The following is a 14,275-nucleotide window of genomic DNA, read 5'->3' on the forward strand; positions in this document are numbered from 1 at the left end:
TGAGTAGGAAGCCTCTGTTACTGTGTTTTGCTTAGTGGGAAATTAACTGTTTTCAGGACAGCGAAAAGTAGTAAACTACAACTCTGTAGCAGAACCATTTTCTTAAAGGTGAATCCATTTTTATTTCTTACACTGTGTTTGCAATAGAATGTTTCTTGCTTTATTCATGTTGACAACTGAAAAGCCTTGGACCTAATTAAAAGAATTTCCACTAGCACCTTTACTGAACCATTTCATTATGCTGCATTGCACAGATTGCATTTTGAAACATGGTGATAGTTTAAATCTGACCTTTAAACCTGAACTGCCAGAAGTATAAAAATCTTCTTTAAAAACACTCTCAGGGTAGACTGCATGTATATGTGTCTGTTTGGCTAGAAATAATCTTCTATTGAGTGGTCACAGTCGTATTTTTTTAAAGTATTGCTGCCTCTTTAGACTGGGAACAATCATAATTCTACTTGTATAATCTACTTTGTCTTGTGTACTAATTTATTCCAGAGAAAACATGATTTTTTTTGTCTCTTCAAATATGTTGTTGTTAGCATTTTCTTTTTTTAAAAATTGGAACATACTTATCGCAGGAGTCCTGACGGAAAGAGTAACGGTGTGTGCATGCAACATAGACATCCTGTGGTGTTTGATTTGCTCTTAGAAGAGAGCAAATGTTGCAAAAGCTTGATAAATTAGCAAAATTCATGTCAACATTCTACTTCTGTACTGAATGGGGAAGGTGAAACACAGGGAGGCTGTGATTACCCTTCTGAGCTTTTGCTTTGGTGTAAAATGGAGCATAGCACCTCTTCCTTCTATATAGATGGCAAGTTCTTTATCTTCCAATGACTGTTTAAAGTAAACCACTTATAAAAACATTTGGGATGGCTTTGGAAGTCAGAGCTATAGACATTTTATTGCATTTTTAAGAATCACCTTTAAATGGTTCATGTAAGTTAATGTAGGAAATAAACACATACTTAACGTCTGCAACATCAGCCCCTTCAAGCATGGAGAAGGTAAGTGTGCTGTTTGGGTTTGAAAATCTGATGGAGCTTTTGCACTTTGAGAATAGCAGAGCTCCTTGAGAGACATTATGTCAATGAATAGGAGTGAGCATATTTTATGGGCATGATAGACTAAATCTGTTGTCGTATATTATATTAATATGTGCTCATGGGTTCATCAACACATGGATCTTTGGCACAAGCCACAGCATTTAGGTTTATAAACAATGCTGGACATGCCCTTATACTAAATAACTAATGAAATTCCTTCTACAGCAGAAACTGCAAAAAATAGAAAGTAAAAGGAAATCTCTTTGCAAGTCTTTTGGTAAACACAAGTGTGAATACCTAACACCTAGTTTTAAAAGAAGACAATGTCATGCATAGTATGGATTATATATTTAACACCTGTACAGCAAGATGAGGAGTCACTTCCCTGCCCTCCCCAAATCTGAGACTGCTGACGGAGGAAGTGAGGGATGTGTTCCAAGAGGGTAGAACTGAAGCGCTCAAGAACAGTTGTTCAGTAAAAGCAGCCTGCCATTTGCTATGAAGGCAGGCTGGTAGCAAAACCCCGAGGCAGAAAAAAACTCAACTCATCTGGTAGGAATTTGTAGATATGGATGAGGCCAGAAAAAGCTTCTGTTATGAGCTGGGAGACAGGGGAAGGTCTGGGAAGTTGATCTGGACATTTCAGCATCAGATTATACTTGATTTGTACTCTCAAAAACATTATACTCACTACAGAATCTGCTTACACTGTAAATAGTATTCCTACAATGTTTCTACGTATAGGGAGTTACCCAAGTGGAGTTGTTCAGAATAGCATTTGAAAAAGGAAGATTTGATCATTACTGCTATTAGAACTCATAATATGGATATTTATGGAGTCCTTCATATTCTGCAAATCAAGATGACCAGGGATTTCTTGGCTTTCTGCTTTTTTCTGGAATTGTGGCCCCTTCCTGTCTTCTGCTTAAGTTATCTCATCAAACTTGGGTTTTACGCGTGGCATGTCCACATCCTCTAAAGGCGCTAGTGGAGTTCCTTTCAAGAATCAGTGTTCAGATGGTTGGTTTTGTATTGTGATGTGTTGTGTGAGATCTGTCTCAAAAATTTACCGTGTCCTGGTTCTGTCTGCATCACTAAAAAATTGCTACTGACATACCTATTTGTTAATGATTTAACGTAACCTATAACCATTGCAGCACAAGCACAGCAAGCGTGATGTTTATCTTTGAAAGGTCTTTTTTATCTCCTTTCCCAGCTTGTGTTTGGAAAAGAAAAATGCTGTCACTAACAATAATATATAGATATGCAACCTCACTTCAGTAGTTAGTGAGCTCTAAGCACTCAAAAAGAGACATCAAACTAAGTCACAACCTTCTTGTATGTATGAGAAATTTTGAAGTGCAGAGAACAGGGATGGATGATCCTCTAAAACTTTAGCCCTTGGTGTACACATGAAATAGAAAATTCAGGTAACCTGGATCATGGTAGTTTTAACTCTACCTGCAAAGAAACGTGTTTAGTTGCTGTTTGCTAAGTGGTGATTGTAAGTGTCTCTGTAAATTATAATGAGATGGTGAGGACTGTGTTGGCCCAAAGTACAGCTCTGTCTATCCTGAGGGAATGAAATGGCTCCTCAGTGGGAGAGGAAGGAAAAGGAGGATTCAGAGAAGAGCCCTCCCGCTCACAGGTGATTTAGATCTCTTGAGAAAGGAAAAAAAATGGCAGATAGTGACCATTTTGAAGGACAATTGTCATTGTTAGTATGAGAAACCTTTTTGATTTCTGGGTTGCGCTGTGTGTCTGTGAGGCGAGGTGGTGGGTGGGGCCGAGGGCCTCTGTGAGGGGAGGCTGGGCCCAGGTAGGCCCACAGGCGAGCGCTCTGCACAGGCCTGTGTGGGGAAGGGCCAGAGGCCACACGGTGGAGTAAGGAGGGAGTAGGATGTGAGGAGAAGGCAGTGGCAGAGAGGAACTGGTACAGGCTGACTGCATCCTATTGCTGTCACCCTGTGCTGCTCAGGAAAGGAGGGAGAGGAGTTGGGAATAGAGGGAAGGGGAGTGGGGAAGAAGGAGGTGGAGATTCTGTCTTTGTTTCTCACCGTCCAACTCTATTTTAATTGGCAATAAATTAATTTTCTGAAGTGGAGTTGTTTCGCCCCTGTTCCTAATTGGTAAGTGATCTCTCTGTCTTTATCTCGGCCCACAAGCTTTTTCTTCATGTTTTCTTCCCCGTCCTGCTGAGGAGGGGGAGTGAGAGAGCGGCTGGGTGGGTGTCTGGGAGCTGGCCAAGGGAACCCGCCATATGCAGGAATAAAACTCACATTTTGTTATTTTGCATTAAGTCTCTAAAATACAGGAGAATATAAAAATTCCCCCACCTTGTATTTGTGACAAATTTTTCAGACCTACAGAATTTGTCCTTCTTGTTGGTGGTCCTTGATGGCCTGATTGTGCAGAATGGTTTCTCTGTTAGTCTGATGTTTGGATTAATGTGGCTGAAGTTCTTTCATGGATTCTTATCAAGAATGACACACAACTTCACAGACTACCTTTAAAAGAGTACTCAACAGCACATTAATGGTGGATTTTAAGTAGGAGGGAAGGTTGAAATGAAGCTTTTATTTTCCTATTGGTTTCTGAATAGAATCCAATCATATCTTAGAGAAGCAAAACAGCTTGAAAAGTAATGCTTTTAGAACTGAAAAATTCAACTCTGAATTTACAAAGTCATTTCTGTCACGATTACTGCTGTGGTTAGTGCATTTTTCATTTAGCTGTGCCCCAGTGTGTTAAGCTTTGTTTGTGATGTGAGAGTGAACCAGACCTGTTGTGTGATTTCAGGTTTCTGCCCTGAAGAACAGATTGAAGAAAGTCTCTACAACTACTGGAGATGGTGTTGCAAGAGCGTTTCTAAAAGCACAAGCATCTTTCTTTGGGAGCTACAGAAACGCCCTGAAAATTGAACCTGTAAGTAGGAAATTAGTAGGCATAAGATGTAAATCCACAGCAGTGATGGGAAAGAAAGCTAACAGGAATTCAAAGCGTAGTAGTGTAACCTACTTTTACTGAGGTCGGCATTGTGGCTCTTTGGCTCACTAGTACTGGAAACAGTGTTCCAGTCTCCAAAAAAGAAAGAAGTGGAACAAGCATGATCAATCATACAGGGAGAAAACTTATGGAAAGGTGTGGGTGTTGCTTGATTTTCGAGACATTTAAGTTAGAAGAGAGATGATAAAAAAGTATAATCGAAAGATCGTTGGAGGATAGTGCTGAGTTCACCATTTTCTCTCACTGTAAAACCTGGGTATTCTTTGTGTTAGTTTTAAAGGTAGTAAAAGATATACTGCTTTTTTACACTATATGCTTAACTGAAACATGTACATTTATGGAAGCATGGAGTTAAAGAACATAACGCAATTAGTAAAGAAATTGTGCTTTTAGAGAAATAGGAAGAATGTCCGGAGTTATAACTATTGATGATAAATGTTCTGTTAGGGAAATTCAATCTCTTGCTTCTGGTTCAGAGGTAATCTCTATTTAGTATGAAGATTTCTGTTAAGCAGACAAGGAATAAATCTAATTTCAATCATGAAGTTAAACAAAAAGTTGGACCATAGACATGTTTTTTCTTGAGGTTGAGGATGTTTCTATAACTAAAGTCTCATTGGTACTATAGTTTATCTTGTTACTTTTAGTGCCAGAAGGAAAAAATAGCTCAGTCTGAATTTTATACAGTCCAGTTATCACCATCAAATACGCACCATCCCAACAATTCATATTCAGGGTTCAAAAGTGACTTCTGAAGTCAGCATCAGTTCTTCCACATCTTACTGGGAGAATCCATGTATCATGTGTATGGAAAAAATAGTGTTTACTTCTGTTTGTGTGTCTGGCTGTGTAAGTATTGGGCTTTCAGAGCTTCTAAGGTGAAATAATCTGAGGTATTTGAAATGTTGAACATAGAAAAAACAAAAATTAAACTACCAAGGCACTCTGGCTGTATGCCTCCTTTATCCATGTCTGGGAGACACTGACTTCCCTTCATCCATGCAGGCTTCCTTGTTCTCTGATGCTCCTCCCAGTAGTTGCCAGGCAACTCTGGGAATATTGGTGTATGCTTTGCCTGGATGTGTGTGTGAGATTAACTAGTTAAGGGATTTATGAAGAAAAATAAAAATTTAAATTGCTTTTCTGGAAATACCATCTGGTATTTTGAAGGCTGAATGTTAAAGATGAACATTCAAAATAAGTCGACAGTGGCACACTCCTAGAAACTGCAACTTTGAGGGACAGATAACCCAAGGAAGCAGAAAAATTGTTCAATTTGCTTATTGTTCCATCAGAGAAAACTTCCAAATGTAATTGCATAACTACATCATAAAATCCAGTTTTAATAATGAGGAAGTGAAAATTTTCAGGGCTTTCTTTCCCAAGTCCTTAATAAAAAAAAAAAACAAAACAAAAAAAAAAAAACCCAAAAAAACCCAAACCTCCACATTTACACATTTCATCATTTAGATTTAGATAAAGAAAATTTGCAAGTGTTGCATGCGCTGAACATGTCAGAGTGAAGTGACCTGCATTCTGTTCCCAGTTTTGCCCCAGACATCCTGGTAGGTATGGGACAGTTCGTACAACTGCTGTGTAGTTCACTTCTGTTTTAGAAGATGCCAACAGTGAATGCAATTATTGAGAGACTCTTGTTGCTGCTAGGCACATCACACTTAAAAATTAGTTCAAAACCCTTGGAAAACCTGATCTTAAGAAAATGCAGCAAAACTCCGAACAAAAGGATGTAATGAGTAAAACAATGCGGAAATGTACTCACTAAGTTCTCAAAAGAAAATGGGATTGTAGTTTATTAACAAAGCATTGTAGCTGGCAATTAGTAAGGCATCCTGCAATTTAAAGCCCTGTGTTTCTCTGCTGTGCTGTACTTCGAATGCTGCATTTGAAGTAGTCTCTGTACTCTCACATAATTCCATCTTCTACACAGCAATTACATTCATTGTTATTTCCCATCAGCTGATTAGCTGGGTTTACTGACTTTGTGGATTATACACTAACAGGTGTTCAGAGTGGTTGTGATACACATATCAATAGGGAATGACAGGAGTTTCTCATTGAACAGTGGGGGAATATTAAAGTCTATGCAGCAGCTCTTTGGTTGCTCTCCGTTGATGTGTTTGAATCCACAAAGACCACAGTGGATAGTATAATTTGCTTTAAAATGTCAATGTCAGTTTGAAAGAAAAATATTTTGAAACTGTTACTGATGTAACAGTTTAAAATAAAATCATGTTAGTGTGTCTGAGACAAATAGAAAGCAAATGGAAAAACGAGCTTTTAGGAAAAGAATGTATTTCAAATAGTTCCACTGTGTGGTTTTTTCTCTTATCACCTTCACATGTCATCGTAAGTATGGGGCATAAGCCCTACTGACCATGATGTGGTTCTTTGCATTTGATGTCCCATAACTCAAGAGATCTGACCATTCATTTGAAATTATTGGTAATTAGGAAATAAATCCAAAGAAGAAATAACTTTGCCTCCTTTCATAGTTTTTTGTCTCATAAGACAATTTAATTTCATCGCCCATCTCATCTGGTATGAGTTGACTTTTGGGGATAAATGGTGTGAAGCTATTTCTCATTATTCTCTGTAGGCCCAGAATGTGTGAAGGAGCAGGCTTTAAATTCACATTATACTTAAGTATTGTAAGCGCTCTCATTCTGTTCAGAAACTTTTACTCTAAAGATACAAGGTTATGTAACGTATACACAAACCACTACACCGACAAGGACTGAGTTATTGTTGCTGTAAACTTTGAGGACCGCAGTAACAAGAAAATTTGCATGAAATAACATACCCAGATAATACAGTCTGCAGGTCTAATTGTAAGATCTGTGTAACAGAGGCACTGATTCCACTATGTTTCCTGCTGTGTGTATCTTTTTGTGGACTTGTGTTACACCAGATTTCAGGTATGGAAGAGTACGTTACACATGGTGTACTCACAGTCTTCACAGACCTCTGTTGCTACAAAGTACAGTAAAGCACTTTAGAAGCTGTGTGTTTACTTGGCTGTATTGGCCAGATTTTTATCTTTATGAATATTGTTTAAATTTCTAACAGTGACACTAAAGTGAACTTTTTTTAATTCCTTTTTTATCCCTGAAAAAAATAGCCCTTTTGTCCCTGAAATTCACTCTATTTTTTTTTTTCTGTGTGAAGAGGGAATGTTTTTATCATCATCTAAATATTTAATTCGCAAAATTAGGTCACCCTTAACAGGAATAGCTGAATTAATTGCTATATGCATGTAAAGGTGGCTTGTAGTAAATAGTTGGTGTGTGGGTAAGGAAGGGGGAATCTCGCGTTTTCTGCAGCCGGGATGCTGGCTGTGCACTTTCTTCTGCTGACACCTAGTGGCTAGGGACCACGGGCGATGGGCTCGTTCCAGGGACACCTCGGTAAGAAACAAACATCCTGACACCTGTGAGTAGAGGTAAGCTGAGGTGCAGTGACTGAAAGCAGTGGCGTGTAGGGTATGACCCAATATGATGTGTTGCTTTCAGGCTCGGATGCTCGTCCAGCCAGCCTGAGCCGTCTGGGTGCTTTTCTGCCTGGCTGGGGGGTGACGGTGTAACACCAGGCTCCAAGTTTGACCAACAGTCTTCTCAAATGACAAGCTTTCTGTCTGTTCTCTGCAGACGTGGTCACTCCAGTGAGCTTTGCAAAAGGCACTGTGTGTGCTTAATACATCATTTTCTAGCTTGGCATGTTTGAAAAGCTTTATTTTATTTACTCACATCTTGCTTTAAAATCTGTATATTTTGAACAGGTATTTTTGTTTCCACATCTCCATTCCTATTATTGTCTGTATTTCCTTGCTGTAAATACACTGCAAGGTGAACATTTCTGCACTTATTTTTCTTTTGTGGTGCTGCTCCTTTTTGTCTGGATAATGAAGGGTCTGTGGGTAATTTTCTAGCCCAGTATCTAAGTGCTCCTGCAGGTAGTTTTCTCCTGAACTTTGCTGTTTCGCACTGATCAGTTGTTACGTGCAGACACTGTAAAACCCGGTACTCTAAGGTGAGGGGTATATGCAAAGCTGGCGGCCTAAGCAGCCCGTTTGATTTCTCATACATCACTTAAGGGACGTCTCTGTGCATGAGATTCTGCTGTTTGGATTTCAATCAAGATATCCTGGTTTGTTTTTAAAGGGCTGATTTAGTTATCATGGATTTATTAATGTAGTTATTAGGGTGATGAACTTTGCTTTCTTTGTAAAATGGTTTCTTGTGTGTATTGTCATATAAATCTAGACCTTTCTCTCATACATAAAAGCCACGTAAACCTGATTTCAGTGGATTGTGAATATGCTAGATACGCATAATTTCCATATTTTATACCAATTTTATACAACTGCAACACCTGTGGGTATTTCCAGTGTGTGCTGGTCTGCGGCAACAACAGCTCTGATTTGTGGCCATGGCTCTGAGTAGGTGAAACAATTAATACAGTTGCATTACTCATAGCAAGAATTATAATCCTTGTTATTTTACTCATCCTATCTTGTTGAGATCTGCCCAGCAAAATCCTTCATTGCTTTGTTCTCTGTGCGAGGCCCGTCTCTCTGACCGTGAATGAATTGGAATGGAGTAATAACAGTGCTGTGATCTTTGTCCAGTGCTAAGGGGGTGTCGCTGCTTGCTTGTTAAGTGTCAAATTTTAAACTGTTTCTAAACAAAGTAAGTACCAAAATAAGGTGTGGGGGGGGGAGAGGGCAAAGGAACTGTGACGGTATTAAAAGTGTAATCAGATCGTTTGAGAGGGCATTATGAAATCAGCATCAAAATGAAAAAATGCAGGGAAATATGACTTTATTTTAGCATCCTAGTATTAATTAATAATTTATTAAGGTTTTTTTTAATTTAAAATTTACTTGCAGCCCTGGAAAGGCATGGCCAGTATCTTTCACTGTCTGTAGATTTCTTGAAAATAGTGTTGTTCTGTTTTGCAGTAATAAAACTGCCTACCTTCATCACAAGCTGAGGAAATACGTTGTTGTAGTTTAAAACATCCGCTGTTTTTCAATTACATTTAAAACATATGGAGTAGTAGTTGGGAGCTTACTAGAACTTTGAGGTCCTAATAATGAAACAACCATTTTAAGTAACTACTGGTACTGCAGTGATTCAGATAATGGATGGGATTTTTATAAACTGTTGTATTATGTCCCATTAATGTAGCCATTTCTGCATAACCTACATCTTTCAGATTGAACTAGGATCATAAATAGTTATTGCTACTAACTTGAATGCCTTGGCAATTACTGGTAATAAGTGAATCTCTTCAATGAACCGTCCTTTAATTTTTTTCATGACTTCATGATTAGTTATTCAATCTTATTCAGGTTTATTAGCCTGAGCAAATGTTAGTTGTATAAATGATTAATTAAAATAAACTGATTTCTGATTAATTTTAATTGTTCTGAATTGATTCGGTTTAAATTTAACCTAAATATTCTTTAGATGCATCCGCTTAAGTGTAGGCAGAGTGGATGCACTTCTCTACTACTACTCTAATATATGGAGACAACGATGTGTTTAACACATTACAAAATGTTTTCTAACCCTAATATGAAACTACTTACTGAAACTCATAGCTGTATTGTATATTCCAGTTTTCAAACTGCTTTAGCTGAATAACACCCGATGTATGTATATATGTTTCAGTGTATGTGTTGGTGCCTTTGTTCTGTTGACCTGTCAAATCCTGCTAATTTATATTTGGATTCTAAATAGTCAAGACAACATCCTATCATTATGCATAACAACTTCAATACAAATTCTCATTATGATGCAATCTGAGCAACACCAGGGAAAAAAGCCGTTATGAATAGGACAAAATGAAAGGTCAACTTTTCTTTTTCAATGTAACATTGAACTCAACTTAAGGTAATAATGTAATAAGCCTCTTCAGTTGGTGGTTTGTCATAGTTCTACAACCATATAGGGACATCTGAGGGAAGTGAAGGACACTATACTTTCATGTGGTGTGTATTATTCAAAAAAGGTCTCTCCTTTATTATCTTTCCAACTTCTTTTTCCGTGAAAAAAGTGAGAATCCTTTTGTCTCTCTTGAGAGTCTCTGTTACCCATCCTAATAAAGCCAGTGCATGTGTGATTATCGGTGCTGCAGCGACAGGTCCGTGCTGCACTGTAACCATAGGTTCTGGAGACACGGGGCTGAGCGCTGCACTCTGTGTCGGGGTCAGCTGCCCATCGAGTCCGTTGGTGGCTGCAGAGGACACAGCCTGCCTGAACCCACTTACATCAAGTGCCATCTGCAGCACTCAGGCTGTAAGGAGGAAGCATGAGGCTGCTCTCCAGATCTTTTTTTCCAGCATTGTAGAGATGTAAAGACCTTTGATGTGATATACTAAGGGTGTGTTGCTGCCTTATATCTTGTTAGCAGGTATTAGTTTTGATTGCATCCCTGTTATTAATTCCTTCCTCAGAATCCAGGCTGCTGTATTATCAATATCCCAGTGTGGAGCTTTCCATATGCTTGATCATGATATGCTGCTGAGGTACCGAACAACTGGCCTCTAGAAACTTTAATGTTTCTGAGTAAATTTATTCTGAATTTTAACCCTGGGACATGGGATCATGTTCAATTAAGATGTAAAAGTTCCTCAGAGTTTTTTAGGTAATGAGGTGCAACTTAGCAGTTAAAATGCACCTGTGCTCTGGTTAGGACACAGCTTGGCAAAGATGCATTAAAACTTAACGTTGTAATTTCCTGGGTTTGTTGTAACCTCTTACTAGAGAATCTGCCTGAACATCTGTTACTATCCTTGATATCAATACCATGGTGCAGCCACTGAATTGCTGTCTTGCTTCTACAAAAGTAGGTATTTTCTCACAAATCCACTTGTGCAGTTGCAGTTTCCTACTATCCCAGGATATTATGTTTAACATCTCATCGATCTTGGTAGAGTTGTTCCTCGTATGAGTTCTGAATATGTTCCTATTATCTAGGGTACTGTAGCTAACATAATGAACTGAAGTATTGATGTTGCTGTGGCCAAGAACTCTGTGCATTTCATAAGTAAGTTGTTGCTCTTTACTGCTGTTTAAATTCTTGGCCGAGGAAGGTAAAGTTAAGGTTAGTCCCGTAGATACTTAGGTCCCCTACAACAGTGGGAATTTCAGAGTGTTTGAAGAGGACAGTTTTACTCATCTATTTTAGGTTTTTACACCACTAAGTAGTTTTGCTTTACAAATTCGTAAGCAATACCATGATACCATTGAGACAAATTGATCTTTTTCTGAGGAAAACGTTAAGGTGGCAGTGTGATGTCGTGACATCAGGCCACTGTATTAATTATTTCATATCAATCTCATGCCCAGACTAATACTCTTGATTCCTTTGACAATTCCAGATCTGAGTGAGACAGAAGTCAGGAAAGTAGATAACGTGTGGTGCAGAGTAAAGAAGCAAATGCCAGATGAATCCAAAAGGAAATGTTGTTGGAATACCTGTGCAGTAACATAAAAAAGTGCATGTTACATACCAGTGCATAATTCAGGTTGGAAAGGCTTTGTAGCATGCAATGCTTTATCTACTATGAAGTATGATTGTTGCCATGGTGAATTATTTTTTTTAAGTTATTTGGTTGAAGAGTAAATAGTTGTTCCCAACTCCTAGTAATTGCCACATTCCAGTTACTACTTCTGCATAGCCATCTTTGCCATACATTTTTTCCCCATGTGTACACAGATCCTTCCCTTTCACCAGAATTGTCTTGATAGGTCAGGGTTTTAGGAGTGCTTGTCCATGTGTAGAAGAAACTAAGAGGGAAGATTGTACATGTTTAACATAAGAATTAACAAACTTCTTGTAAAAACCCCAGCCTGTGGGGGAAGCAGTGAGCAGACACATATAAACCAAAGTGCTTAGTTTTACCTGAAATTTTGATCTGCTCCTTTTTAATTTAGTGCAGATGTTTATTTAATAGGAATTTTCTCCCACCCAATTTTAATATGAATTTTTCCTGTACCTTTCCTTTTTGATTCCTGCTAACTCTTAAATATATCCCTGTATAGACAGCCTAGTAGTTCCTAAATGTTGGTAATTCTTGAATCTCATCCTGATGACATTACTAACAGATAGGAGTAGACAATGATGCTGCCATTGACAGTGTGTAAAACCTGACGTTTGTATGATAAAAATGGAGATAAAATGGGCGTCTCTATGTTCTGGAACTGAAAGTTAAGACTTTTTTCTTAATATGAAGGTCGTGTGTTTTGTGGCATTTTGCAGACTCTAGTTTTCAGCAATCTCCCTTAGAAGCTACCTGTAACTATCATTACGTTTTACCAATTATGGGAAATGTTCTAGAGGACAAAGTACCCAGAATTCAAAATCCTGACTGAAAAAGCCCTGTTTGGGAAAGGCAGTTTTGTTTGTTTGTGTTCTGGGTGGTTTCTGTTTTCATTTCAATCCTGTTGTGTTTTTCTCTGAGCACTACAGTTGCTACAGTCAAGCTTCAGCTTTTGCTTTTGCTGTTTTAAACCTTAAAATGGCTCTTTTTCTAACAAGCATTTACTGTTCTTCAAAATGCATTTAATATTCTACATCTAAGTGTTAAGATATACATATGCTAATGAAACTGAAAAGACATTCTCTTTAATCTCTTACAGCAAGCAGCCTGTTATGTGGCAAATAGAATTGTTTTGTAATTTCCAAGCTGTTGTAAGATACTGTGTGGTATAATTCTGTATGCCACACTAAGAATGGAAAGCTAAGATTATGAAGGAAAGGTAATTAAAAATATTATTTGAGGAAAATAGTACAACCCTCTGCTGGAAATGGCATTTCTGCTGTAAAAGATGCAGTCAAACTTTCCTGCCTGTCATATGTGTTAAAGTAAAAAACCAACAAACACCCCCAAAAGAAACAACCAAACCACCCCCACCACCCCACCCCACCCCACAGTGTGGGAATGGGTTTGGACTTCAGTCCAGAAGCTTTGCTCAAGGTAAGGGGTGGTGTGCTCTGCATCTTGTAGTGCACACAGGTGCTGCTGTTCATGGGGCTGCTCTTCAGATTAGGAATATTTACCTGTTCCATGCCGACACTGAAGTCTTTGTGAGGTCTTAGTTTGTTGGAACCTGTGAGCAAGCAGAAGAGAAGGATCTGGAGTTCCCCTGCAGAGGTAACTTCGGAGCCTCTATAGAAATGGCATGTTCAGCCATCAGACTGGATGGGGTCACTCCCTGTGCCTTCTGCGTCAGTGCTGCAGAAATAAAAGTAGCTTTGTTCCAAAGCCTCTAAATCTTCCTATTACCCAGGAAGGTTGTACTGTGAGGAGCAGCTCTGTGATAACTTCAGCTTTGCTGTGGAAGGATTTGTACATTCAACTGATAAATTATTCGTCTCTGCCTTTCACACCTGATTCTCTGGTTTTTGTGCTATTTTATGCACTTGTTTCTTCTCAATTTGTTCCAAGCCTTTGTGTGCTTTGGACTGACTTTTCCCAGTGTTTTTATTGTGTTTTCTCCTGGTACTTTACTTATAATTGAGAGTGCCCAGCCTCAGCAGGCAGTGAAGCAGTGTGCAAATGCCGCCATGTAGGAGAAGTTGAAGATATTTCCTGAACTAATAAAGCGCAGGGGACTTAGAGCAGAACAATGGAGCAAGTAAACAAACACCAAGCATAAAATAACATGACCATTGAATTCAGCTTCTGTGTCAGGCACTCGGTGACTGTGTGTTTTTCAAATGAGCTGTGAATAAGTTGCATTTGATATTAGGAAAAAAAGCCCAAGCCAACACCTCCCACCAAAAAGCCACACACTAAAAAAACCCATCCCAAAAGACAGTTCAGGCTGGTAGAAGAGAGCAAAATGTACACTCACACTAGTGTGAGCAGCTCTACAACTCAACACAAAGTATAGCTTCCCTTGAACGAGGTGGTAGAAGAGATTTAGGTATTTGCATTTCTAAAGCAAACTTCAGTAGTAAGCAGACTCGATGAAATAATGATAAAATTGAAATATTTAATCAGGTTAGGAACAAACCAATAGAGCTTCATAATAGAAAAATCATGCCACATTATAGATCGTGTATGAATTGGAGTGCACATCTTGCACTCCTACAGTACAGAAAGAGAGAAGTGAAAGGCAGTAAATCAAAATTATTTGTAATGGTTTGCACAGATAGGTGATAGAGCTTGAGCAATGAGAACCCAA

At 38.6% G+C, this 14,275-nt stretch overlaps 1 protein-coding gene across 1 annotated transcript in view; it reads left to right on the forward strand.

Annotated features, from left to right (window-relative positions):
• DENND1A (DENN domain containing 1A) overlaps nt 1-14,275 on the forward strand; it is a gene marked incomplete at its 5' end in the record, with an annotated part of 188,530 nt that overhangs the window by 110,930 nt on the left and 63,325 nt on the right. Inside the window, one exon of the mRNA XM_084272711.1 lies at nt 3,852-3,977. Within this exon, the coding sequence (XP_084128837.1) occupies nt 3,852-3,977 (126 nt within the window). The remainder of the gene's footprint in view (nt 1-3,851; nt 3,978-14,275) is intronic.

This window comes from Gallinula chloropus (genome assembly GCF_964237585.1).
Source record: "Gallinula chloropus genome assembly, chromosome: 18".
NCBI classification, from domain to species: domain Eukaryota; kingdom Metazoa; phylum Chordata; class Aves; order Gruiformes; family Rallidae; genus Gallinula; species Gallinula chloropus.